We start from the raw sequence: 26,360 nt of genomic DNA, 5'->3' as shown, positions 1-26,360 counted from the left end.
ACTGAAGTAGAACACAAAGGCCAGGGCCGAGGGAAAGGGATTGGCTTTAGAAAGGGGGAGATGCTGCTTCTGTTATAACAGGGGCAGAGGAGGAAGGGGCGACTGGAATGCAGGTAGGTGTGCAGATTTGGTGTCACGAATGGAGGCCGTTTCTTTCTGATGGCTTCTCTTTCCTTTTACGGGAAGGAAGCAAGACTGGTAGCTGAGGTGAAAGAGGTGGCTGAGGGACAAACTGGTTTGGGAAAGTGAAGACATTTTTGTAGAGGAGAACTGAATGAGTTGCTGACAAATGTCAATAGAACTGCCAGGCAGTGCTGAGGACCTTGTTGAGAGTGACCTTCAATATTGCTACTAATGAGCCTGGTCATATGCTTTTTCTCAAATAGCACCCAGCTGTCCAGGTGTAAGTAAAGAGGTGGCAGCCAGGAGATTTGCCAGGGCTAGAGTTCTACAAGACAGATGCAACATGAGAGCATCGAGGCAAGGAAGTTTCTGATATCATTGACTGTGTGGCTGCTGTGCTAAACCAGAGAATTGAGGCTGAATAAGGACAGAGGTGAAGGGAGGATGTGGCAAATAGAGGAAAACCTAGGAGTCTGAGCAAGGACAAAGAACTGATGTATGAGACTAGCTGGGTGAGTGAGCTAGATGGATCCAAGGGAGTGTGGGAGAGTGGGGACTCTGGACTCTGGTGAATGGCATGATCAGCCCAGAGTTTGGCCAAGAGAAAAAGTGGCTTAAGTGGAATGAAGAGGAAAGTCATTGGAGATGAGGGGCCTGTGTATTGGAGGAATTGCCCATATAATGTACTGAAGTCACTGAGGATGATGGTGGACCTTCAGGAGAGAGGAGGATCATGAGTTAAAGATTAAAATCTTCACAAGTAACTGCATGTTCAGGATTCTGCACTTGAGAGTGGCAGCCTAGAGGACTCAATGGCCTGAGCCTTGGTGGAACATCAGCCTGACAACAAAGTGAGGGAATGATAGTCTGGAGGTCACCATAAGGGGCAAGTAAGACACAGCCCCTGTGCCCAGATCCTGGGGCACTCAGGGTGCAGAATAAGTAGCAGCATCCAGGAATCAGTGTCTGGAGAAGAGGAGAAACAAGTAAGGAAAGGTGATGCAAACACATTGACAGGGAAGGTGAAAGCATAGGGAAGTTTGTTGATCGTCTTATGGGAATCCCAGAACCTGGCAGAATAATTTAGGAGGGAGGAGAGGAATGCAACTGAGTTTTCTCTGCTTGGATGTACCTCTACCAGTTTTCCATCCTTCAGAATCTTTTATTACATGACCACATCTAATAGGGAAAGCAGCCATGTTATCACCCTACCTTTCTTTCCTTAGCATTATTTGAGAACAAGTCAGATAGGCAGGGAAATGGCAAAAATAAACAAACCCTAATACTTAGTTCTGCATACAAGCTACTCCACGGTGATTGCCCTAGCACAGAGGTGCATGCTGCCACACTCCACAGAGCTTCTACAAGCTTCCAGGAATATGCAGTGAATCAAGAGCATCATGCAAAGTACTGGACACGTGTTGCCCTGCCTGGGAGAATATTTTCCTGAATAGCAGGCCAAGCTCTAGCCTGGTCTCCCTAAGAATCTCTGCTGCCACCACTACTGGTCCCACATCCACGACCATCATCCTGCTCCTCTCAAGACCAAGTGACCCCATTCCCAAGAGTTCCAGTGCTCAGCCAGCAACCCCTGACTTACCCTCTGAGATGACAGCACATCTAGCTCCACAGAAATGGCTCAGGAACATGAGAGGCCCCATCCCTCCCTGGGTCTCTGGTCAGAGGAAATGCCTGTGCTTCCTTTACCACAATCTAGCCTGGACCCAGGCAACCGAGCTGTGCTTAGGAAATGCCATTAAAGCTACCGTAAACGGTGTTCATCTTTAAAATATAGTCAAACGTGTTTAACAATTCCAGGCATTGAAGCAAAATGAAACATAATTTGTGTAAGCTCAGGGGGGTGGGAGAGAATGTGGATCATTTTAGGACCCACAAGTAGTTCAGCAGGGCTGGAGCATAGGTACAAGTTTTAGGAGTGCTAGAACTGGGGCTGGAGCAGTAAGCAAGACCTGACCAAGATGGGTTGTGTTAGTCTTGTTAAAAAGCTTGCATTCTCTCCTGAGGGTCGTTAGGAGCCATTGAAGATCTTGTTGGGGGCAGCCAGAGATGGGATGAGATGCCCATTCTGCACAAGTCATTCTGTCCAGAGTGAGGACAGTGGATTGGAGGCCACCAGGTGCAAGCTAATGCAGCCTCCCTTTGTCTAATTCTACCATCCAAGCTCAGCTTATATGAGACCTTCACCTGGAGGGATGCATAGGTGCCTTGCTTTCACTGGTAATGTTAGGGTGACTCTCCACCCCAACATTCAGAGGCCCTACTCTGCCTGCCCCAGTAGCATCAGGGTTAAATCAGGTGAAGGGGGTATGAGGGTCTGGAAAGCAATGGGGGACACTAGCCAGTGTCGTGGTGATCATGGAAACACCCAGGGCAACAAGGATCCCAGGAAATCTTTTTCTAGCTACAAGATAAATTTATTTTCTAAACTCCAGAGTATACCCATGCTTTCCAGGCAACAGGACAGGTAGATGCAAGTTCTCTTAAGGGACTGGGAAGAGCGGGCCACCTGGAAAGGAGACATCGAGTCACTGCCTCTCCTGACCTTGTCCTCCAAGGTGAGGCTGCGAGTGGTGTAGTAGGAATTTCTGACAATTCTCCTTGAGATGGAGCTGCCTGTGCATTTTACTTCGTGGGCCTCCTGCTTAGTTCTTTTCTCTCTTTAATCTATATACTTAGGGGTATCCCATGGTGATCACGCCAAGTCCCAGAGTTTGAAGTACAAGCACTATGTGGACAGCTCCTTCGTGAATCTCCAGTCTGGACCTCTCAAACTTTAGCCTACTCAAAATCTCTGCTCAGGTGTTCACAGATATCCCAGGCTTCAAGTGTCCTGAGACAAACGTTCCATCGTCCAAATAATCTGCTTCTCCTGCGCTCCTTTTAGAAAGCAAATGGCAACTATCCTTTCAAATGTGTAGACTCAAAATCTGAAAGTCAGCAGTGATTCCTCTATCAAACTGCACATCCAATCTATTATCCAATCTTGCTGGCTTTACCTTTAGTACATGTCCAGAGCTGGCCACTGCTCACCCTTCCACCAGCTGTAGCTTGCTGCAAGCACATCATCCTGTCCCCTCTGGATCATCGCCTCCTCATTGGCATCCTTACATCTGCTCTTGCCCTCCTGTGATCTGTTATCCACCCAGCTGCCAGAGTGCTCATTTTAACACTCAAGTCATGTCAGTCTTCTGGCAAAAACATCCCTTGGCTTTCCATCCCACTTGAAGAAAAGGCAAAATTCTAACAATAGTCTATAGATCCTGTGCAGTCTAGCTCATAGATACTTCTGAGTCATCTCCTATCTCTTTACTCTCTGCTCCACCCCATCTTTTGCTTTCTGTTCCAGCCACACTGGCCTCTTGCTCTTCCTCAAAGACACTAGCCAAGTCCCTACCTCAGGACCTTTGCACGTGCTGTTCTCTCTGCCTGAAATATCTTCCTTCAGATATTTGCACAGTTCAGTTCCTTGCTTCTTTCAGGTCACTGCTCAAATGTCACCTTTTCAGAGAGTACTACACTGATTGCCCTATATAAAATAATACTCCATAACCCCTTTACCTAGATGCACTGTTCTCCTCTGCACTTACCATTCCCTGAGTTAGCCATGATAGGCTAAATAATGGTAAGGTTACAAATCCCATATTTAAGTGGTTTATAATATAAAGGGTTTTCCAGTGATATACTGGAGCCAGCTTGTACTGGCTCCAGAGAGCCAACTGCTAACTTTTCAGGAAATTTGTGAGCCAGTTGTTACACAAACATATATAATTTATAAAAAGTTAAATTATATAAAGTTATAATTAAGTAAATTATATTAAAACCAAAGGCAATACTCAAAATGCATCGCTTCTTAATTATATTACTACTTATTTTACTACTATTGATATATTAAAAATTTTATTATTACTACATACTACTATTACCTATGCACTTGACGTTATTTCTCTTGTATCTGCATGGTGGAAATACAGTATTATATAATGACATGCTACTATGCATCTCTACCTAAATCCTCGTCTGGTGATGCCATATTGAAATCAGTCATACTGAGAGTATTTACACACTGCTGAAGTCAGTAAATGCTACAAATCAAGGTTTGATTTATTTTTTTTTAGTGCTTGTCTAGACTTATGGAAGTAATGGGGAAATATTTTATGATTCAGATTAAACTCACAAGTGTGCCATGTCTGCAGCTGTTACACTGTGAACGAACGGCACAAAAAATTGAGGCAGTATTTCTCTAGTATTCAAAAACTTACCCCGATTCAACAAAGAAGTCACTCACATCATAGATGGATGAGTGAAGTTCTAACATATGTCTTTATTGTTTCATCTTATTTGTTAACATAAATGAATGCATCAGCCAACATGCAGGTTGGAACTACAGTCCTTTGTGAATGGGAACCACAAACTGATTATGGATACAAGACTTCAGCAAAAAATGAACCAAAGCATTCTGTGGGTATCAGTTGGATAGATGCAATTTCAATGTAGAATACTGTATATTTTATTATTTGTCAATGGCATCCTTTATAAGTTAAACACATACATGTGTGCACACACACACGTTGCCCTTCTCCCTTGGAGAGTTGGCCATTAAACATTTACCAACAACCACTGGCTCATCCCTCTCACGCACTCCATGTCCATCATGGAGCACCTGTTCACATCCTTCACTCTGGGCCCAGGTGATGGCACTTCCATCGCCTGAAGCATTGCTGATTGCTATGGGGGGTGTGGGGGAAACGGGCATGACAAAGGCTCTGCCTGGAGGTGGCACAAGCTACTTCTGTTCATATTCCACTTACTGAAGCAAGTCATCTGGCCATGCCTACCTTTAAGTGAGGGGAATCCCACTATGTGTCTAGAATGAAGAAAGGGAGAACCACCACAGCACATTGGATGTTTACGTGTCTACTGTCTGCCCCACTCCCAGGCTTGAATGTAACCTACATGAGAAAGAGTTGCCTTGCTCACTGCCACATCCCAGTAACCCAAACACCTTGGAGATACTCTATGAATACTGAATGAATCTGAGAGGAAACTAGCCCGAAGGGGAAAGGCTCTGGAAGCAAGCCCCCATGGACGAACGGAGAGTGTCATCATTTCATCTTTTCTCCAAATCTTGTAAACAATGTGTTTTAGTCTTAGCCTGTCATATGCAGCTGAAATCTGGAGCAAAGAAAATCACATAGATGCATATGGCTCTGTGTCATTATTACAGGCAAGCGAGGCAAAATTGAAGGATGCAAAATTGAAGGATATATCACTCTCAGATTCGTGTAACTGCAGGGTTGGCCCCGAGAGTGAGCACCTCCTTACATTTTGTGCCCTTGGATTCTCCCTTGCTTTACCTTAGCCTTGGTTCTATAGCAGGTCTCGTCCAGGAACTCCCAATTCCACAGCCTAATGGACAATTCCAACTCTAGCAGCTGCTGCTTTCAGACACAGCCAGGAGCATATACAAGAGAATGCTTAGCTGAGGCAATATTATATTCACTCTTTGTCTAGCTTAGAGACATAATAAACTCCAGGGGCTGAATGATGGCTCTAAACACTGAGAGACAGGCCAAAGCAGTAAGAGGGAGGCATTACTTATTTTAGAATAAGCTCCATGCCATTACCTTATTGCTGAAATCTTGAAGTTCAGGTGTTGACTGTTACTACGATTAGGTCTGATGGTATCGCACACCCGGGATGCCAACAGCACCAAATCTCACTGATCGAGTTCCCACTATGTGCCAAGAAAGCAGACACTAGGCCTTCATGTACATGGTTTCATTCATCAACCAGCACCCTAACTCTCTTTTCTTGGTATTTCCTGTGTGTCAGAAAAGGAAACTGAATCTTCGGGAGATTAAGCAACTCTTTCAAGGTCAAACAGGGAGCAGCAGAACCAGGGTTTGAAGGAAACCTTTCTGAATCTGATGTCTGCCCCTTCTAAATTAGGGCTCTCATCTATTAACCTGCGAGAAAAAATACAGAAAGTATCATTCAGGCAACACATGAACTCAAGACACTGAGACTTCACTAACCTTCCTCGCACGCAAGGTCCTAAAGGAACTACCACACGCATGTCCACATCTGATGCACAGAACAGACTCTCACCGCATCGAAATAAACCCCAGTATGATCATAATAACTTTTTTTTCTTTCAATTTTTATTGAACACAAGTATTCTGACAGAATGCAAAGTCAAAATTCTCAGTTAGTACTCAGTATTTACACCAGTGAGAATGGAAACAAAGGTGGTATCGATGTTTCACTTGGTAAAAAGTTTTATAACAAGAGAGAAGGCCCCCGAAGTACAGAATGCTGGGTAGGGATGTTAATGGAGGTCTGAAAACCGCCGTCCAGACAGACGCCTTGAGTGAAAACCTGGGACTCGGAAGGCTCCATAGAAAAGTGTGAAAATAGAGTTCCACCTCCAAAGCTGCACTATGTACACCACAGCCCTGCAGGGTCCAGTGGCCCTGCTCATCACACTTGAGTGCTCCTCCAGCAGAACTTGGCCATGCCGGTCTTCATGTGAATACATATGTATGGCACATACACACATAGACACATAGACATTGGAAACTGGTGGAGTTGATCCCTCCTTCAAAAATTAAAAAAAAAGAAAATTATAAGCTTTGATCTCTTAACATAAAAGATAAAACATCTTGGAATAAAATGACTCCCTCTTTGATTTTAGAGAAAGCATTGCTTATTTACTTTTTTTTAAAAAAGGAAAACTCTTGCATGCTAAGACAAACCTACATGTAATGGGAGAGAACAGACCAAAATGTGGGCAGAGTCTTAGGTCCTAGCTAATGGCAGAGCCAGGGTTCTAGGGGGTCAGCTGCCCCGGGCCAGGTGATCTGAGAGCTGACCTGTTTCTTTCTAACCATCAGAACCAAAATCAGTTGACCTAACCATAACCACTTTGACAGTCTTGACAAGGCATGGCATGGGCTTGGCCTGGTGTGGCAAAGCCATCGACACTACAAGATGAGGAACTGAGTCCGCTGAACAGCCTGGTGACTGGAAGAGCCTGCCCCTCACTGCTGGGCCCTCCCGGTCTCAGACACCCAGGCTCTCATATTCTACTGTGTGTTCCAAGATCTCTCTTCATGTTCCTCTATCCTGAGGGCCTGTGCATTTGAACCAGAGATCTGTGCTGGCCCTAGAATCAAAGGGGCCAGGGCTCTGTGTTCTGGGATCCTCCATTTCCATCCCCAGGAGCTGAGAAAATGCAACGTAACCCCACATTGAGCAAATGACAAGACCATTATTCTTCACAGTTTGAAAGTATAATCTAGCATCGCCACTGATCGGACTGCAGAAGTGTCAGAACATTGGGGAGACTGGCCCACAGAATCGACCCAGAGGCAGCCTTGCCACCCTAACCTCTTGCTGCTTTGTACCTTAGGAGAGGAGCGCATGCGGAGTACTGATTTCTGTTTACTTAGCGTCATCTTCATCATCATCATCATTTGTATTTCATTTTCTTTGTTTAAAGGCTTCGATTCCTTTTAAGAGTGATTTTTGTTTCCTGAATATTTTTTTCTGAACTATCTGCTATACCTTCCACAACCAAACTATGTTGAAGTTTTATTTCAATACTATGACAAAAACACGTTTCACACTAAAATATTCACGCATCCACAGTGCACAAGCTTGCAGTTCTAAAGTAGAATGAGGAAAAAAAAAAAGCAAAATTTCTATACAAAGGGCTGGCTTTTCCCTTCTCCCCGCCCTCCCATCCCCCTTAAAGTTTCTGTATTTTCCCCCACTTGGTTTCCAATCCAGGAAAGTTGTGTTATGACTCCAGACAGTAGGTTGTTTCTTTTCTCTTTTGTTTCTATAAATGCTGCCTAAGTGAACAGAAGGCCGATGTTACTTTACTTCAACAGATTTCCAAAAAAAGACACTAATTCCCTGAAGCACACATGCTCTTCCGCTCAAATCTAGATTCTGGGCTCAAAAGGAAATGGTATGTATATATTTTATTTGGCTTTCTACACAAAGGGGATGTGTGGGGTAATAATGTGTGTTCACCAAGACCAGCCCCAACTATACAATCTTCTCTGCTTCATTCAACAAAGCCTAAGGAGTCCTTCAAAAGAAGGGTGAGAACGCCTGGGAGCAGATCCCTTTTCACAGATGCAGGCAGGTGGCGGCTAATCAGAAAGTGGTCTAACCCCCAAAGAAACACAAAAATAACCAAAAATTGAAAAAGCAAAACCATTCCAGAATGAGATGGATTTTCACCTGAGTGGGACCCAGGCAAAAACTGCAGATCAGAAAAGAGGGGAAGAGCAGCTGTAAACAATCATGTTTTGTGAAGTCGTCCTGTGCTAAAGCAAGCGTGGGATGATCCTACCTACCTCTAGGTGGTATTTGTTACCTTACAAATAAAAGGCAGCTATTTCACATGGACATTTAAACACAACCAAAGTCGAACATTTGTCACCTTGTAAACACTGGAAAACAAAGTTGGCAGAAAGAAAAAAGAAAGAATGTAAAAGAAAGAAAAATAAGTCTGAATACTGCAAATTGAGATCTACCCCCAGAAGCTGCAATTTGGCATTCTTCCTACAAAATAAGAGTCTACGTGGGAATTGAATTCAGCTAGAAAGGGTGACACACTTTGCATACTGAACAAATACAAAGTGAACAGAAATTATAACTTATTTATGAGGTTTTACAGAGTTCAAACTTGACTGAAAGTATAAAAATAAACTGTGGACTTTGTTCATTCGATTAGTCTTAGTGCCTGAAAGTTATTTCTCTGAAACTGGTCTGTGCCAATCGGGTAACACCAAGTGTGGTCTTCCTGAACCTAGATTTTGTTTCTGAGCTTCCTAGATTCTTAATTTGGGGTCCTTTTGTCTGATTTTTAAATGGTTTCAGGGAACGGAGTGTCCTAGTTTGGCTGTGGGTTTAACCTTTTTGTCTCATTTTCTTACAAGTGAGTGCTAACAAAGGGACCCTTTCTATAAGATTCCCATGTTTTATCTGTTTAGTTTTTTTTTTAAAGGCAAAAGACACTAGAGAAATGAGATGTGTGTGTGTGTGCGTGTGTGTGTGTGTGTGTGTGTGTGTGTGTCTGTGGTGTTGGAAATGCTCTGGTGAAGCTGCTGTGTCACTTTTTATTTTGATCTTTGCTCGGTTCTCGTCACCCATCATGCTTTGCTCTCGTTCTCCTTTGTCTGTGTGGCGTCATTGGGGACCGTCTTGACTTCGGCTGGCGCTGGCTTCGTTTCTGTCTCCTGGCACTCTGGCTTTGCTTCTACAGGGCCCTTCCTGCAGAGAATCAGGAAAACAGCACCACTGAGACCACGGTCTGCAAACATCTCGCCCCTGTATCCAGGCCCTGGGGACAGCGGGGAGGAGGGGGTTCTCCAGTGTCAGCACCCGGCTCCAACCGCTGCCCATCAGAATCACCTGGGAGCACTAAAAATCACCCATGCCTGGGCCTTGTTCCCGGAAATCCTGATTTAATTGGTCCGGACACGGTGACTTTTAGAAGCACCCAAGTGACTCTAATGTGCAGCCATAGTTGAGAAGCACTGAGTCAGAAGAACGAGTCCTCTCCTCTTCCAGCCCTAAGGTGATGCCAGAGGTGTTTTTACCTGGGGTGGTGGAAGGGGGCAGCAGAGGCAGCTCCTCCTCACCCTGACCAGCTGCAGTGGCAACAGCGCAGCTGGATGTAAATGCAGCCTGCGGGGCTGGGCTGGGCTCCCAGCACTGATTTCAGGGGCCCCTTTGCAACCCACTCTTGCCTGTCCCTTCCCCACCCCACCCTGTGCTATTGCAGGATGATGCCTTTAGGGCCTGCCCGGGTAGGGTGAGAAAACACTGATGGAGGCAGCTTTTCATGGCAGCTTGGTGGAGGACTGGAGTGGACCTGGTGGCTATGCGGGAGTTGAGGGCAGCTGAGTGGGCAGTGCTATCAGAGTCCTTTTCCCTCCTGATGCTGAGATTCAGGGCTCCTGGCGAGAGCCCCTTGCAGCCCCTGGTGGCAGCATGTCAGCCTATCTGGGGAGCAGCCACAGGAGCCTCTATAAAAATCTAGGTCTGACTCTGCCTCCATCAGTTCCAGCAAAGGGAATCGGGTCTGAGGATGCATGGGGACAGGTACAGACCCCAGCCTCAGCTGGTGCCACTGAATTTTGGCAAGACACTTACAAACCTGAAAGGTTAAGAACTTTCTTCGGAACTTAGAGACCCAGCTATTTGATGCTGGGAGCCCCGAGTCTTCCCAGCCACTCTAAGAGCAGGAGAAGCAAGAGTGGGCTGAGGGCCGGGATTGGGTGGGGGAGGGTGGGCATCCGAGCCAGAGTGCAAGGGGGCCTCTAGACTGCACCCTCCCCTGCCAAGGGCCTGGGGCCTACCTCTTTTCTTCCTGCACATCAGTGTCTTTCTGGTGGGGCCTCAGCCTGGCACTGAATAACACACCGACTGGGGGCCCCAGGGTGGCTGATAAGGGCACCTTGGCCTTCTTAGCCTGCTTCCCAAGCTATTCTCATCAGTGGCCCGACTGCAAGGGCTCCCCCAGGGAAAACAGAAGCCGCTGCTAGGATGATAAGGATAAAACATAATTAACATGGCCTAATTAGCCAGCAGGCGGCTGCTCCTGGGGCCCAGCTGCCTGTCTTGCTCTCTCTGCCTTGTCCCAGCCCCTTGGTTGACGGTCGCCTCAGAGAAGCCCTGGATGAGGCTGAAGACACATCTAAGAAGGAGGACACAGCACAAACGCACACCACCACAGGACACAACCCGATGACAGCAGACAAAGAGAGGCCGTACTCGGTCTTTGCTGGCGCAGGCGAAACAGAGCTGTCTGCAGTGGAAGGAGCAAGCTCAGGGGCTTGTCCACTGGCCCCAGCGGCGGGAGCAGGAGAGCCCAGGGCTGCAAAAACATCCTTTGCAAGGTCAATATCTGGGGTCTTGAAGTTCCCTTCGTCCATTTTAAAGTCCTCGCCCTGGGAAGGGTTTGTGGTGCTGACGGAGGCAGCCTCGCTCTTCGGGCTAGCAAGGGCTGTGGCTGCCTCGGCCGGGCTCTTCGAGGCTCCGGGCTGGGTGGGCTCCGGGTCCGGGCCTTTGGTGCTGGGAGCCTCCTGCTTGGCCTGAGGGGCTTCTGTGGCAGGGGCAGCCGCTGCTGCTAGAGGACTGGCTGCCCCAGTCGGGGTGGGGACTGGTGCAGGGGTGGGCTTGCTGGCCGGAGGAGCCTTAGAGGCCTCCCCAACACTAGCAGGGGCGCTTGGGCTGAGGACAGCCCCTTGGTTAGCCAGGACACTAGAAGACAAATTGCTAGCGGCAGGGGTTGAGGTCGGGGTGTCGCTCAGGTCAACAAGGGGGGCGACCTTAGGGGCTGAAGCTGGGGCTGGGGAGGAGGCAGAGGCGCTGGGCCCCTTGGAAGGGGTGGCCTGGCCAGCCGGTACAGAGTTTGAGTCAGGCGTGGCCGTGGCCGGCGGGGCAATACTGGAGGTCAGGGTGGTGGTCTCACTGGTGGGGCTGTTCTGAGCAGTGGCAAAGGTTTCGGTGATAGTGTCAGAGTTAGTGGTGACGGTGGTGACAGAAGGCAGCATGTCCTCGACAGTGGCCGTAGTGTCGGCAGGCAGCCTGTGGAAGGACAGGAAGTAGAAGAGAATAGACAATGAAGCTGAGACGTGACAGAGAAGCGAGGAGGAGGGCTGAAGCCCAGGACAGGGACCATGGGGGTGGGGGCATGCAGTTAGGCACAGGCATGGACACAGGCCCACACAGAGAGAAGGATGCTGAGAGGAAGCACACGCCCAGGTGGGCAGAAGAGGACACAGGAGACGACAGAGAACGTGGCGGTCTCAAAAGGGACCTGCTAGCCCTTCCCCGCTGATGTCCCTCCAGCTCTCTGCACAGAGCTCCCTTTCCCTGAAGTCCCTGCAGACCTGCCTAGGGCTTCCTGATCCCTGCCCTGGATCTCGACTCAAGGAGGGGCAGGCTTCTGTTCAGCATCCACCTGCCCTAGCCTTCCCAGGTCCCAGAGGAACTGGGCCCAGCTGCCCTGCAGGGCTCCCCAGGGCACTGATGGGAAAAGTCACGAGTAAGGCAGATCATGAGTACTCAGAATGGCTCCTGGGAGCTGTGGGTTCTTCCAGCCACAGATTTTGTGGTTCCTTGAAACTCCATTCCCTTTAAGCCCATAGGATCCTTGACCCGTTAGGCAGGCATTACAACCACAACTGGTCAGGGGCTCTGTGGGTCCCCGAGGTTTCTGAACAGAGGAGGGGCCAGGAACTTTACCAGGTCCCTGGCTTCCCTTATCCTTTCAGGAGGAAAACACAAAACCCTAGAATTTCAAGAAATCCTAAGCAGACTCTGCTAAGCCTCATTGAGATTTTGCCACCTTAAGTCATTTCCAGAATATATGTACAACTTGAGAACAGGGGCTAGGGATCCAGGGATCCCCGCTTATACAGGAGCCTTCTAAGGGTACCCACAGCCACCGAAATAGCACCAAAAATGCCTTCTCTCTGAGGACAGAGTGAGGTCAGGCATTTCTTAGCCAAGCAGGTCTTGTGGCCAAGGGTTTGGAATCCTGGTCAGAACTGTTTGGCCGGGAGCTGTGGGTAGGGGCACGGGAGGTGGGGGTAGGGTGGGGAGGTGGGTGTGGGGGTCTCTATGGAGCGGGTGCCAGCCCCTCCCGGCCCACGTACTCGGGCTCCGTCAGTGGCGTGGTCTCGTTGGGCTCTGTGTGTTTCCCTCCGTCATGGTTTGGGGTCCGCTCCTCCTCCGTTCGGACCTCCACGATGGGCTCCTTGGACTCGTCTTTCCTGTGGAGACAGCACTGCTGGTTAGACCCTAGGGCAGCTGCAGGGAGAGGCTCCCCTAGAGGAGCAGCTATGACTCAATCCAAGGCTGGCACTGTGGCCATAGAGAGCCAACAGATTCAAATGTATGAGTCTCAGCCCAACTCTTGCTAGCTGTGTGACCTTGCGCTTCGGATTTAATCACCCTGCCTCAGTTCCTTCATCTGTAAAATGAGGCAAAAACAGTGTTACCTTGCCTAGTTATTATGAGAAGTCGATGAGAGGATGCATGGGAAGTGCTAAACACAGTGCCTGACACAGGTCATTGCTCAAATACATACATCTATCTCTGCACACAGGTATACACACATTTCTTTTTCTTTTCTTTCCTTTCTTTTCTTTTCTTTTTTTTTTTTTGAGACAGAGTCTCGCTACGTCACCCAGGCTGGAGTGCAGTGGCGTGATCTTGGTTCATTGTAACCTCCGCCTCCTGGGTTCAAGCGATTCTCCAGCCACAGCCTCCCTAATAGCTGGGATTACAGAAGCATGCCACCACGCCCGGCTAATTTTTGTATTTTTAGTAGATGCAGGGCTTCGCCATGTTAGCCAGGCTGGTCTCAGACTCCTGACCTCAAATGATCCATCCATCTCAGCCTCCCAAAGTGCTGGGATTATAGGCGTGAGTCACCCCTACACATACATTTCTAAGTATGTGCACATACATGTATATGCATATACAGTGTCTGGCATGTGGTGGTGCTAAACAACTTATTTCCTTGCTTGGTCCCTTTCTGGCTTGCTCCAGCTCTGCTCCACCCAGTGACAGTCTTCGAAGGCTCCTGCTAACTGGCTTAGGATCTGATTCTCCAAGATGCTGTTGGAGGGACAGTATCTGGATCATCGGCTCCATAAGGACAGGAATTTCTTTTTGTTTTGTTCCCTGCTGTACCTATGTGCCTGGGAACAGTGCCTTGCCTGCAGCAGCTGCTTGCTAAATATTTGTTGAGTGATGGATGAATGAATGAATGAATAAACGATGTGCGAAAGCAAGGCGAGTGTGTCCCTCTAATGCTGCTCCACCCCAGGGCAGCTCCTCTCCAGGTTTAGTTCCGACAATTTCCCTCATTTTGACATATACAGGGATTTTCACACTCTGGGGAGATTCTAATACAAGAGATCTGGGATTGGGCTCAAGAGTCTACGTTTCAAACAGGTAACCCCCAAAGACCATGCTTTGAGAAGCTTTTCTCTAACGCTTTTCCCCCCTCAGGGTTCCAAATGGAGAACATGCAATGTAAGGAAAGGTCACGACAGGCACCAGCTGATGGCTCGGGGTGGTGCAGCTGCTGGGTCCCTGGGCTGGAGCAGAGCCCAAACCTCAGCAGGGTGGACAGGTCTGCACTCACGAGAAGGCGGCCTTGCCCTCCTCCATGTCCTTGCCCTTGGCCCCGGGCCCGGCTTTTCCACACAGGTTGACCGCAATACACATGAACAGGCCACATTTGTTCAGGAAGTAGCAGGTGATGTCCACGACCACCAGGAGCAGGACGAAGATGACGATGAGGATGCCCACGATGGCCCCGGTGCTCAGGCCTGAGGTGGGGCTGCCGTTGGCTTGAGAGGGAGAGAGATGGCTGATGGTTAATAGACTGAGATGCGAGACCTCCGGACCCTGCCAGCAAAAGCCCCTGGGGGTGGGGAGGTCCCAGAGGACTGAGTCATGGCATTCATGCCCAGAGTGACACCTTCCTGGGGCCTTTCTATGGCCCAGAGTTGAGAAAACAGGGTCTCTCTATACCTTCCAGAGGGAGGGATGACAACGTCACCTCACAGATTGGGGGATGAGGGTGAGCCTGGTCAGCTGACCTCCCGTGAGTCCTGGGAGCAGACTGAGCCCCGCCTGTCTGAGAACACTGGCTAATGAGGCAGTTGGAGGGCACCGCTGTGTTTCCCCTGGACCAGGGCAAGAGGCTCTGCAGCACAGGCAGGCAGTGACCACTGATTTCAGGCGGGGCTGTGGCTCCTGGAGTACTCAGGGACAGGGGCCCAAAATGGGGTGGTGGAGGGTTTCCGGGGCTTTCTTGGGGCTTGTTGGGCTGTCCATCACAATAGCATCCCCATTATACTTCTCCACTTCCTCTTTCCCTCTTTAGGAATGATCCCAAAGGAACCCTGCATTAGAGCACACTGGGTTCATGGTTTACCCTCCTCACTGCACCCCAGAAAGACGAGTGAAGCCCAGGTGACTCCAGAGACATGGAGGCCTCCCCAGGCCCACTGGGCAAGGTGAAAGGTCTGGGAATACTCACCATCTAGGAGCTCAGGCCTGCTTGGACCAGACTTCAGGAAAACCTGAAGTGAGTGCAGACTCACTCAGAGGTGCACACACGCACATTCAGGCACACTCACACTCAGGATAAATGCCCCCGCAGACAGGCATGCACTCTCACATTCTAGCACCTGGCACCCTGGTTCTGGCTGGACACACTCTGAAAGACTCAGCCTGTGTCTTACTTCCCTGGTGCCCATCAATCCCCCCAGGGTCTTCGGCTATTGATGGTTTCACAGAGAGACCGGGACTCAGCTCTCTGGGGCCCCTGGGAGATCAACCCATGGCTATGATTGACACTAGTTGCCTGGGATGGACCAATTGACCTCTTGGTGGTTCCCAGCAGTGTCTGGGAGACAGTGGTCATGATGCAGGAAGCAAGGACCCGTGTGGAGCTCTGCCATTAAGTCAATGTGGGAACAATGACCCTAGACTGAAATATGGGCACTTCTAATTCATCTTTCCTCCACAACGACCTGCTTCCATAACTGGCAGCCCTGGCCTACCAGTAGACTTTGTCTAAAGCTTCCTGTGCTCTCAGGGCCAACTGAAGCCACCCAGGACTGCAGACTGAAGATGGGAACTACAGCCAACACTACCTGGGGCTCACCCCACCAGCCACCCCACTCCCAACCCAGCTCACTAGGCTTTGCCAAGCACCAGGCCAGGCCCAGCAGCCTGCGAGCCATGTATCATGCCAGATAGATAGTGGAGGAAACATGTAACCAAGGAACCAGCACCAGAGCTGGGCCACACATTCTTCATGTTTCATGCAGCCTGTGTTTGTGGGAGGGTGGTGGTAGTGATGGCTCTTTGTGCCCCAGGGGTCTCTGTCCAGGCACTGTAGTGCTTCTCTGGTGGCTGTCCCTCTCCATTGATCCATATTTCAAACTTCAGTTTGGGGAATGGGCCATCAGCCTAGCATGCCAGAGAGGATCCCTCGCAAACGACTCCTGAGACCCTTGGGTGCAGCTTGCACACGTTTTCAGTCCCTTTGGGACCTTGGCTTGCCTCCTAGCCCTTCCTCCTCAGGCTCCCTGGTTGGTCCCTGCCGACCTCGCACTGAAGATCCTAGTGCATTCCCCCAGGAAGGCTTTCGAGATGGCGAAGAACTCTGCTTGGAGAACCCAGCTCTGGCCAACTGTCTCTGGGCTTTGGCAGCAGGAAGCTGGCCACTGGCCTCAGCTGTCAGCTAGAATGGGTCATTTTCTTAGTAGCCATGAATGCAGAGGTATTTCTGTTTCGTCTCCTAAGAACAAAACCATCCATTTCCCCAGGGTCCTCACACATTCCACCCAAAAAGCAAAGGAGACACAGGCCTTCTTGGTCTTCAGGATCCCAAAGCTGTTTACCCGAACAGGGAAGAAACTTTAGCCTTGGGTTTTCTCTCCATTCCATGACACAGGGTTCCAGGCCACTGCAGCCTCCGGACATCAGGACCCGACAGGTGGGAAGTGCCTACTCCCTGAAGAAAGAGCTAGAAGTATTTTTTTTTTTGATGACAGTGGGGAATGTGTCTGGATTTTTGGACTCAATGGCACTAATTATATCTTCTGAGGTTTATGTGTAAATATGATTTTGTGAAACTAATCATATCTCTAAAGAGGAAAAATAAACTCCTGCAAAGCTGCTCTATGTGCTTGAGAGGACAGCAGCTGAGACAACTGCTCTGTGCTCGTCAGACCCAGCTGGAGGGCGGCGCTGGCACTGAGCACATCCAGGGGAGGGCCAGGCAGGGAAAAGCCTTCTGAACTGTGGCATAAACAAGTAGGGCAGCAGCCTCCCCTTTCATTTGAATATAAAATTCAAAGTCTTTCTCCCGGCCTAAAAGGCTCTGCCCACCCCTCTGTTGGGCCTCATGGCATGAACCAGCAGCCTCCCTTCTGCCTGCTGAACACACCCAGCTCGTCCCGCTTTAGAGCCTTGATGATTCTGTGCGTGGAACTCTCCCTCCGGGGTGGCTCTCTGTTGTCCTGCAGGCCTCAGTCCTGGTGTCACCTTCTCAGAGAAGCCTTATCTGATCTCTTATCTAGTGTGGCACCTCCAGCCAATATCTACCATGCTGCTAGCCTGTTTTATTCTCTTCTTACTACTATCTGCCACTTTCTGTTCATTTACATGCTGATGATCTAGCCATCCCCTCTAGGACATCCCAGCAGGTATCCTGCCTGTCTCTCTTGTATCTCCCCAGCATCTAGGACAATCCTGATTCACAGAAAATGTCCAAAGAATATTTGTTGCACAAATGCATGAGTGTTTAGTCTGGAGATGAGAATGCTATTTCCCAATATTTAAAGGTGTTCTAGGAAGAAGTAATCTTACTGTATATGGCACCAACGTGTGGAAATTACGGTGGTGGCAGATTTTAGCTCCAACTGAGAAAGGACTAATAAACAGCACTAATCCAACATAGTGTGGGCTGCTCTGAGAGGTGAGCTCCTTGATGCTGAAGGCATTCGAGCAGAGGCCAGGACACCCCTTGGCAGGGATGCTGTAAGGTTGTGGATGAGGCTCCTGCACTGGGCAGGAGCGTGGGTGGAGACTGTCTCTTCAACCACAAAAGCCTGTCATTCGAAGTCATACATTCTACACTGCCTGGCACATGGCACCGGTTCCCTAATGCCAGTATCCTCCAGAGTGTGGACTGAGAAAGACTTTTTCCTAGAAGACTAACAAGCTCGGTAGGTCCCATCTTTAATCATTGATCCTTGTGATTTTATTTTTGCATGAAAAATACCTTTAAACTCAATGTATCTCCACCTGTAGCAGAATTCTTGGGGCATTTGTTAAAAATTCAGCATCTGGGGCTCCCCAGCTCTATGGGATCTGAATCACTGGGCGTGAGGCTCAGGAATCAGGAGCTGAACAAGCAGCCCAGTTGATTCTCATAAGGACCACACTCCTAGGTCTTCCCTCCCCTGCATCACAAAGAGGAACAGGTGCACAACTCGTGGGATTTGCCACCCCAGGGTGCACTGCACTGTCTCACCCAGTGACCCTGAAAACAAACTTGACCTAATGTATTGAATATAAAATGAAGAGTATCCCCCAAAGGAAAAGGGACCACACTGTTCACCACCACTGAGTCTAAACTCCTCAAGCACGTGAGATGCTCCTTAAGCTAGGAAGAGAATGTTTGTGGCTTTTACAAAAAAGAGGCTATGAAGAAGGGACAGGCTGTGAAATGGGCAGCAGGGTATTCAAAGCAAAAGCCAACACCCATTCCCTCTCAGTGAGTATCACAGAATTGTTTAGTCCAAGATAACTAGAAGAACAAAGGCCATCTCCTGCCTCTTGTGTAATATTTCACAAAAGGAAAACTGTAAACCTCCAGCGGTCTGTCTTTGCTATGGTCTTCCCTCGGCCCTCCCTTGACTAACTCACCCGTGCACCTTGGATGCAAAGAAGGCTTCTGGGGAAGAGCTTCCCCATAACCTCGAGGTCAGAGCTGCCCAGGACAGGGAGATGACGAAGCTGGAGCTGTCCATCTTCTGTGATTCCTGGCTTGGGAGGGGTTGGCACTAAAGAAGGAACTGGCTTGCTCCAAGAATGAGACCCACAGATGCCTACTTTTGTATGCTTTAATATAGGAACACGGGTCTCAAATTTTACGAACGTCCAGATGGGCCTGAGTCCTTGTGCCACGAGACCCTGGTGCAGCAGAAGTGCCCTCTTCACCCCCAAGACTCCCAGAAGATGGTCAGACTCTTGGAACTGCCGAGCTGGGGTTCTGGTTCACTCATAAGCCCCTGACATGTCTGCTTGCTCCTTTGAATCAGCTAAACAGATGGCTGGTCTCAGGGGCTTGCAGGATGTGTCTGAGTTAAGTGTGATTATCAATAGAATACATTTGCAAAGAGAATCTTCTCTCAGATTCCCTCTCCACAAGCTCACTCTGTACAGCCTCTGTTAGGGAGAGTATAAAGGCTGCTGTGTCATCAGGTGGCCTTGCCACAGAATTGTGTATCTGGTGGCTCAGAGTGTGGCCCCATCCTCACCCATAGTGACCACCTCCCCTGTTCTGCAAAGGCATTTTCCCCTCCCACTGCCTGCTGGGGACTCCAAGGCAGCAATGCCTCTTAACAGCTCTTAGGATCCCTGGGAAAAAGAGATTGCTCCCCGTTAGGAAGAAGAAGTATTTCCTTCGGTTAGAACTCCATTCACCAGGCTACTATTTTTCTAGGTAATCGTTTATCCAGGTACATGTGAGGTGGAGGGAAAGGGTCTTTGATGCTTTGTCAGACACAACTATTGAATAAAATCAAGCCACGCTGGTGAGTTCACATGAACTGTTATTTCCTTTAATAATGCAAAGGTGTAAACTTCATAAAGGCCTCACTGATTATCTACACAACAATGTTAGCATTCTTGTTAGTAGAAAAACATGATCCAAACCTGCCATATAAATAGTCCAAAAATGAGCAGAGGAGCCCCATGGTGTGTGGAGCATGGGCAGCACAACTACAGGGCACAGGGGAGTGGGGTGCAGCTGAGCAAGGTGGGGTGCGCTCATTCCTGCAGGGTCTCTGAGGGCTGCTGTCTTCAGGACTCCTGGCGGGGCTGGAGGCTGCAGCCATCACTGGGAACTCAGTGTCCAGTGGGAGTGGGTGTGAGCTAATGCTGCCTCCTGAGAGGCGCACTGGTACAAGCCATGGGTCTGTCTAAATGGGACCCTTGAGGACCCTGACATTGTTTCAGCTGAGACTTGCCTGACCCTGGGATGCGTTGAGGGGACAGGGCCACGTCAGTCCTCTCCACACGTAGGACGAGATCTCCAAAGGGTCCCTTCAGAAAGATGGACACTGCCCTTCTCCTGTGGGTGGTCCTGGGATCAGGGGGAGGCAGACTCCCAAACTGGGCCCTACTAGGGTGAAGCCATGTGACTTCTGCCCAAGGCGATCCTAAGAGCCAGTAGCTCTCCCACACTGACCTGTGATCCTTATGCTCTGCCCTGTGCCCAAGAACCATGCCTGCCTCCACTGCCCTGGTGTGAAGTGCCATCTGGGACTCCAGCGGGGGAGAGTTCTGTGGTTGGGGTGAGAGGCACTACCCTGCCTGAGCTACTGCACAGCATGGAGCCTCTGATGTCTGCACGTGAGCCTCTAAACTGAGCGCTAGGGACTAATGGTGAGCGCCAACATAGGTGGCTTTGCCCCTCAGACCACAGCATGGGGTCATTTGGAATCCCAAAGGGAAAGGCTAGTCTTTGAACATTAAAAATAATAACAACAGAAAAAAATACATAAAGAAACCAAAAAGAACAAAAATCAAGCTTCCGTGGAGATGCTCAAAGATGAGATATGTAGAATGATATGTGACCACAATGGGGGGAGGGAGGGAGTTTTTATTCAGTAGAAGGTCCATCCCCAAGCACACACACTGATATTACCAAGCAGGATTCATCCCTGAGTCTCCACGAGGGACCTTAACAAAACACACCCACTTTCTCTCCCGGGTGAACTCCCAAGCAGCAGGGAGGAGCAGCTGGATTTTCAGGACAGTTTAGAAAATGTCACTGAACCAACCCACCAATACAGAGGCTGGGACATTCAGGAAGTACTGCCAGGTTGGCTCGGCCCCAATTTATTAACCCTCCTGGGCTGAGCAGTCTGGGAGTGGCCTGTCCCTCCCCTTCTTCTCTACTGAACACACACAGGCCAGGTAGGGCACTAATGCCTGGTTCACAGTGGATGCTTCCAACCTGTCCTGTAGACTGATGCTCAAAGCCATTCTGTGGGTCATTGCTGAACCACAGCCCCACTCTGTGCTGATCTGTGACATGCTGCCAGGCAGCAGGGGAGTCACCCCGATTGGGAGGCAAAGACCTTTCGAAGCTGACACTTGTTGGCACATCACGGCTTGGCCCTGTTCACAGAGACAGTGTGAGGTGCTGGCCATAATACGAGGACTGAAAGCACATCCCAGAATGTTCATCAGCCCCAGAAAATATCCAACAAATTCAACTTTTTTCCAGTGCATGGGCAACAGGGGTGACTTAAGTTGCTCATCATGTCAGCAAAATGCTCATGTGAGTCAGTGCGGTCTGACTCTCTTAACATGGGCACCTAAATGCTTAATTGCAAGCAAAGCCAATTACTTATTGAAGGGAGGACAAGGAGCACAGAGTTAGAATGAGGGGAATGCAAGGTGATTTTAACAATCTAACACAAGCTTTAGAAGGTACTTAGAATTCTTCCTCTGCTACATCATATTTAGGTTTGAACACAAAATGCAACAAGTAGCAGATATGCAGAAACTTCTCTGTAAACCTAGCATGATGGTTTTTAAAAAATAGCATTTAAAGAAAGAGCTCTCAAATTCTTTTTACTGCCATTAAAAAGGGGGCAAACTCCTTATGAAGTAGCACAAAAGTATCTGTGAGTGGTAACATGTCTGGAGGTAAAGCTTTTTTCCAACCGCAAAACCTTCTCTTCCACACAGAATGGTCGCTCAGCAGCTGTGGCCATGGTGGTCCTGCCAGGTTCTTCCAAAGGGGGCACTGATCTTTTTCATAGGAACTGGGCTTTTAAGCAAATTTAATTTTTGTGTTCAAGTTCCTAACAGAGCAAAAGCAGAGTCACTGCAGAGAAAAGCAATGAGACAAAGGTGTAGGATGCAGAGCTGCCTCCCAAGGTTGCTGCAGGTGTCAGGCAATGGGTCCCCAGAGAGAATGTGGTTGTTTAAAAACAAATGTGGCAGTGGGGATGTCCCAGTGACGTCCAAGGTGACAAGTGTGACGACAGACACAGGAAGGGGAGGGGGAGAGAAGGAAAGGGAAGGTAGAGACAGAAACAGAGAAAAAAAATAGATAAAAAGAAAAAAATTAGGTCAACGCTAGAAAACACAGAATCACAGGTTAATTCAACTTAGTAAATTAAATTGACAAAGGTTAGAGAGGGTTCAGTGCGGTATCAATACCATAAGGCCAGTTTCAGAAGCTCAGCAATGCCAGAAGCAGCACAGCAGGGTTAATCTGGGGGTTAGGGATCAGCGAGCAAATGAAATTAAAGTGAGAGAACAGAAGCCTCCACAGTAAAATACAAGAGTTGGATTAGGAGAGTGTTACCTTTCACTAAGGTGAAGCCTGTTAGACACAGCCAGCAAGTGTATCGTCTTCTAGTGTCTAGCGTGTTTTACCCATAGTGGTGGAGATGCATTCAATCGCTGCACTATGAGTCAGCACACTGTGCATAGGGATTGGGGATCGCCTTGTCAGAGATGAAGCAGGCTTTTCTTCCTATGCCACAAGTCCCCCACGCCAGTGCTGTTAAAGGAAGTCTCGTTCTGCTCCCCTCTTCACCTTCTACCCTGTTTGCTGACCACAGAATTCAACCACAGATGTCCAACTTGTCATTCAGAGAGCTTTTATTCTCGGATCCCAATTCAACGGCCAGGAAAGTCTAACCAAGAACACAGCCACCACCTTCTCAGACCTGTGCAGGAGAGCCACAGAGCCATCACTGGTGAGGTGAGCAATCCCCCAGCCCTCTCTGGCTTAAGCGGGCACCTGGGCGATTCACAAGAAGGACTCTGATGTCTCCAGCAGGCACAACTCTGGAGGACAAGGTCTACCCGGAATTTCGGTCTCTGACACAAAAACCACAGAAGCCAGTGCCGCTAGGAGTACCCAGCATGTGAACACAGCAGGTCCAAACAGCTTACCCAGTGAGTCTCACCCCAGGAAGCCATTGCCATAAGGAATCTGTCTTGCTGCAAAGGGCTTACTCAAGCCTCACCTGATCTCACCTCCTAAGTGTCCCATGAAGGCCGGACAGATCTGGACATTCGCCCCGGACTGTCGTTTGCAAGGGAACGGACCAAAGAATGGAGAGAAAGAAGGGGCAGAGGAAAAACAAGGAGAACCTCCATTTGAACATCCTATTAAGGTATAATGAGGACATTTCCTGCAGCCTCACCCACGTGCCTTGCCTTCTGCACCGACCATCTGACCAGCAACTGTGGAGAAACACCCACCCCAGCAAGCACTGGGGAGCCTTCCTGACAGTGCAGGGGGCACCAATTGATGCTTCTGATCTACAGTTTAAAACTCACCTGCCAACTCACTGGAGGTCCAGCACACGTCTCCCAGACACACACATCCATGTACAAACAACCACTGGGAACCACACACTGATCTTGTTTGGTTGCTGCTGTCCTAGCCCACTTTTGCACATACATCCCTGAATCATAGGCAGCCCATAGCCCTCTGGCCTGTCTCCCCCTGGGAGGAGCAATCATGACCACAGAGCCAAGAGCTGGGCAAGCACTGAAGACAGGGTAGGCGTGAGGGGGGCTGCCTAAGGCCATCTTCCCACCACACTTGAACATGGCAAAGTATATGGGGCCCCCAAAAGGCTGCAGCTGTATGTTGTATGCCCACCTCTCCTGCCTATGGTTGGCCTTTGGATGGTCTGGAAAAGCAGAGTGATCAGTTGAAGAGCTCCTTCTTCTCTGAGGGATTTGGCCAATAAGGAGACTGGCCATCAGTGGCAAGGTTAGGTCTTGGATCCCTGGAGACAGATCTGCATCTCCTAGGAGAATTGCTGCCATCACAGTCTCTAGCAGACTGAATTGCTTTCACTGATGGTGCTTTCCAGCATCTATTTTCTCCACTTGTTCTATTACAAGTGGTTCAATTTAATGTATGTTTCCATTGAGAGGCCTTTGGTAGATAGGGTTTGTAACTAACTGGGCATCATCTCTTCCTTCTCTTGGGGTCATCACAGAGAAGAGATTTGGACCATGGCTGTGCTGATAAAGCAAGCATCAGATAGAAAGTGCTTAGAAACAGTTATGTGGTCCAAGTATGATGTGGCAGATGGCAGATAAGGTCTCAAAAAAGGACGCTTACTCAACCAACTTCCAAGGCTAGGCTGGAGCTGGAGCACTTCCCATCTGAGGGGTCCAATGGACTGATTGGCATCAGTCCTTCAAGGCCAAATGGGATAGGACCTTTTCTCCAGGATGCTTGGCCAAGCCTTCCTGGGGGTCCAGTACATCTCACCCCACTGCACAGATAGGTACAAGGCAAAACTAAGCTTTGCATGGGCAACCAATCATGAGGATGGCTGTAAGCAAGCAAGTTGTCAGGGTTCTTCAGGCGCATTAGGAGGTGCAGCACTTGTGCATTAATTCAAAGCGGGAAACAAACAGAAAGCAGAGGCAGCCATACCTGGGATGGCTGTGGGCTGGGCCGAGGTCCTGAACACAAAATGAGCTGCCTTGGATTTTCCTTGCTGGTTCTCAGCCACCACGTAGACCTCATACTCAGCATTCCAGTCCAGGGACTTCAGCATGACGTGGTCACTGCCAGACGGGAGCCTGATCTCTGGTTTCCACTCGGAGGAGAGCTTCGGAGGATACAAGAGACCAAAAGAAGGATACAAGAGACCAGAAAAGCTTTAGACAGAAGTACTGGTAAGACCAGATAATAGGCAGAACTTACGGGACTCAATAACTTTTGGTGCGAAATCACGGAAATAAGAAGCGATGATGGGGGTTGGGCACAGTGGCTCATGCCTATAATCCCAGTCACCTTGGGAGGCCAAGGTGGGTGGATCACTTGAGGTCAGGAGTTCGAGACCAGCCTGGCCACCATAGTGAAATCCCATTTCTACCAAAAATACAAAAATTAGCTGGGCGTGGTGCCACACACCTGTAGTCCTAGCTACTCTGGAGGCTGAGGCAAGAGAATGGCTTGAACCCAGGAGGTGGAGGTTGCAGTGAGCCAAGATCATGCCACTGCACTCCAGCCTGGCTGACAGAGCAACACTCTGTCTCAAAAAAAAAAAAAGAAGAAGAAAAAAAAAAAGCAGTGATGGGACATGGTCTTTATTCTTTACCAGCCTGAAAAATTGCACAGGTCAGGAGGTCAACCTTGCATGCTGGCAAACACAAGCAGCAGCAGATGCCAGTGTGGCACTGAGCCAACCCTGTCAAGGTCCCATCACCTTCAGGGCATGCAGAGACTCAAGCACCATCCCTGTCTCCCAGGCTACACTCTGGTGCTGGGGACATACGCATAAAGATGTCTTAGAAGAGTAATAAAACAAGTATGTTTCTTGTCATATTTCAGGATGCTGCTTAAGTTAAGGTGTGTGACTCACCTTCCTGATGTGTGAATACTGTGTAGATTCCAGTTTCGTTAAAAATAAAAACTATTTTTGTTGCGCCCTTACTAAGCGCTAGGCACTACAAGAAGCTTTACACACATTTTCTCGTTGTATTCCTACAACATGCCTGTGGGGTTTCGTCAGGCTCTTACTAAACCCGATGATGGGGAAGTGAGAGAGAAGTAAGGTGACTAACGTAAAATCACACCTGCAGTCAAGGTTGGAGCTAAGTTCGTTTGGGCCCAAAACTATGATCTTTCCTTTTTTTTTTTCTTAATTGTGTTCTTGAAAATAACAGTTTTAATTGATACAAAATAGCTATACATATTTTCAGGGTACATGTGATAACTTAATACATTCACTTAATTTGTAAAGATCAAGCCAGTGTAATTGAAATATCCATCACCTTAAATATTTGTCTTTCTTCAGGCTAGAAACATTTGAATTATTTTCTTCTAGCTAGTTGGAAATATACAATAGGTAATTGTGAACTACTGTCACGCTACTGATCTATCAAACGCTTGGCTGTATTTCTTCTATCAAACTGCATTTGTTCCCATCAATCAATCTCTCTTTATCTTCTCCTCCTCTCATGATCTTTCCTTTCTTTAGTAGGGAGCTCAACAAACATGTTGGACTGAATAAGGTTTTTCTATTCCATGCAGTGTGGCCTGGTCTCTGTAACTGCAACAAATAGATGGCGGTACCTCAGGACTAAGTTCTGCTGTCAAGTCCAACAGTGGGCTGCTCAAAGGGTCCACAGAGAACGATAATTAGGTAACCACCTCCCTCACCAAACAGTTGTGGAAGAAGACGTGGAAGGCCTGAGAAGTCTTCAGACGGTTTCACAATTGCACAGCCCACCTTTTTGCAATCTTTGGTCTTTTCACAAGGCAGATGCCCTGGGGTATCTGCTGGGCACACAAGAAGGCTTGATAGATGTTTATTGCACGACAGGCTGCTCCTTAGAAGGGCAGAACACAATAGCACTGTCACCTG

The 26,360-nt window shown here is 48.7% G+C and overlaps 1 protein-coding gene across 19 annotated transcripts in view; it reads right to left on the bottom strand.

Moving 5' to 3' along the window:
• Positions 1-7,629: 7,629 nt before the first annotated feature.
• NCAM1 (neural cell adhesion molecule 1) overlaps positions 7,630-26,360 on the bottom strand; it is a 311,269-nt gene continuing 292,538 nt past the window's right edge. For 7 of the 19 annotated variants that reach the window (XM_045371019.2, XM_065528983.1, XM_015435717.3 and 4 more), the window contains 2 exons: positions 24,422-24,599; positions 19,529-21,886 (listed from right to left, as the gene is read on the bottom strand). In XM_045371019.2, coding sequence (XP_045226954.1) covers positions 21,807-21,886; positions 24,422-24,599 — 258 coding nt within the window. In that variant the 3' untranslated portion in view covers positions 19,529-21,806. Of the gene's footprint in view, positions 9,433-10,938; positions 11,755-12,827; positions 12,945-14,326; positions 14,535-19,528; positions 21,887-24,421; positions 24,600-26,360 lie in introns of those variants that run through there. The other 12 variants (XM_045371016.3, XM_005579647.5, XM_005579649.5 and 9 more) reach the window with 2 other exon arrangements.

This window comes from Macaca fascicularis, chromosome 14, assembly GCF_037993035.2.
Source record: "Macaca fascicularis isolate 582-1 chromosome 14, T2T-MFA8v1.1".
Taxonomy (NCBI): domain Eukaryota; kingdom Metazoa; phylum Chordata; class Mammalia; order Primates; family Cercopithecidae; genus Macaca; species Macaca fascicularis.
This window is presented reverse-complemented; position numbering and strand designations above follow the sequence as displayed.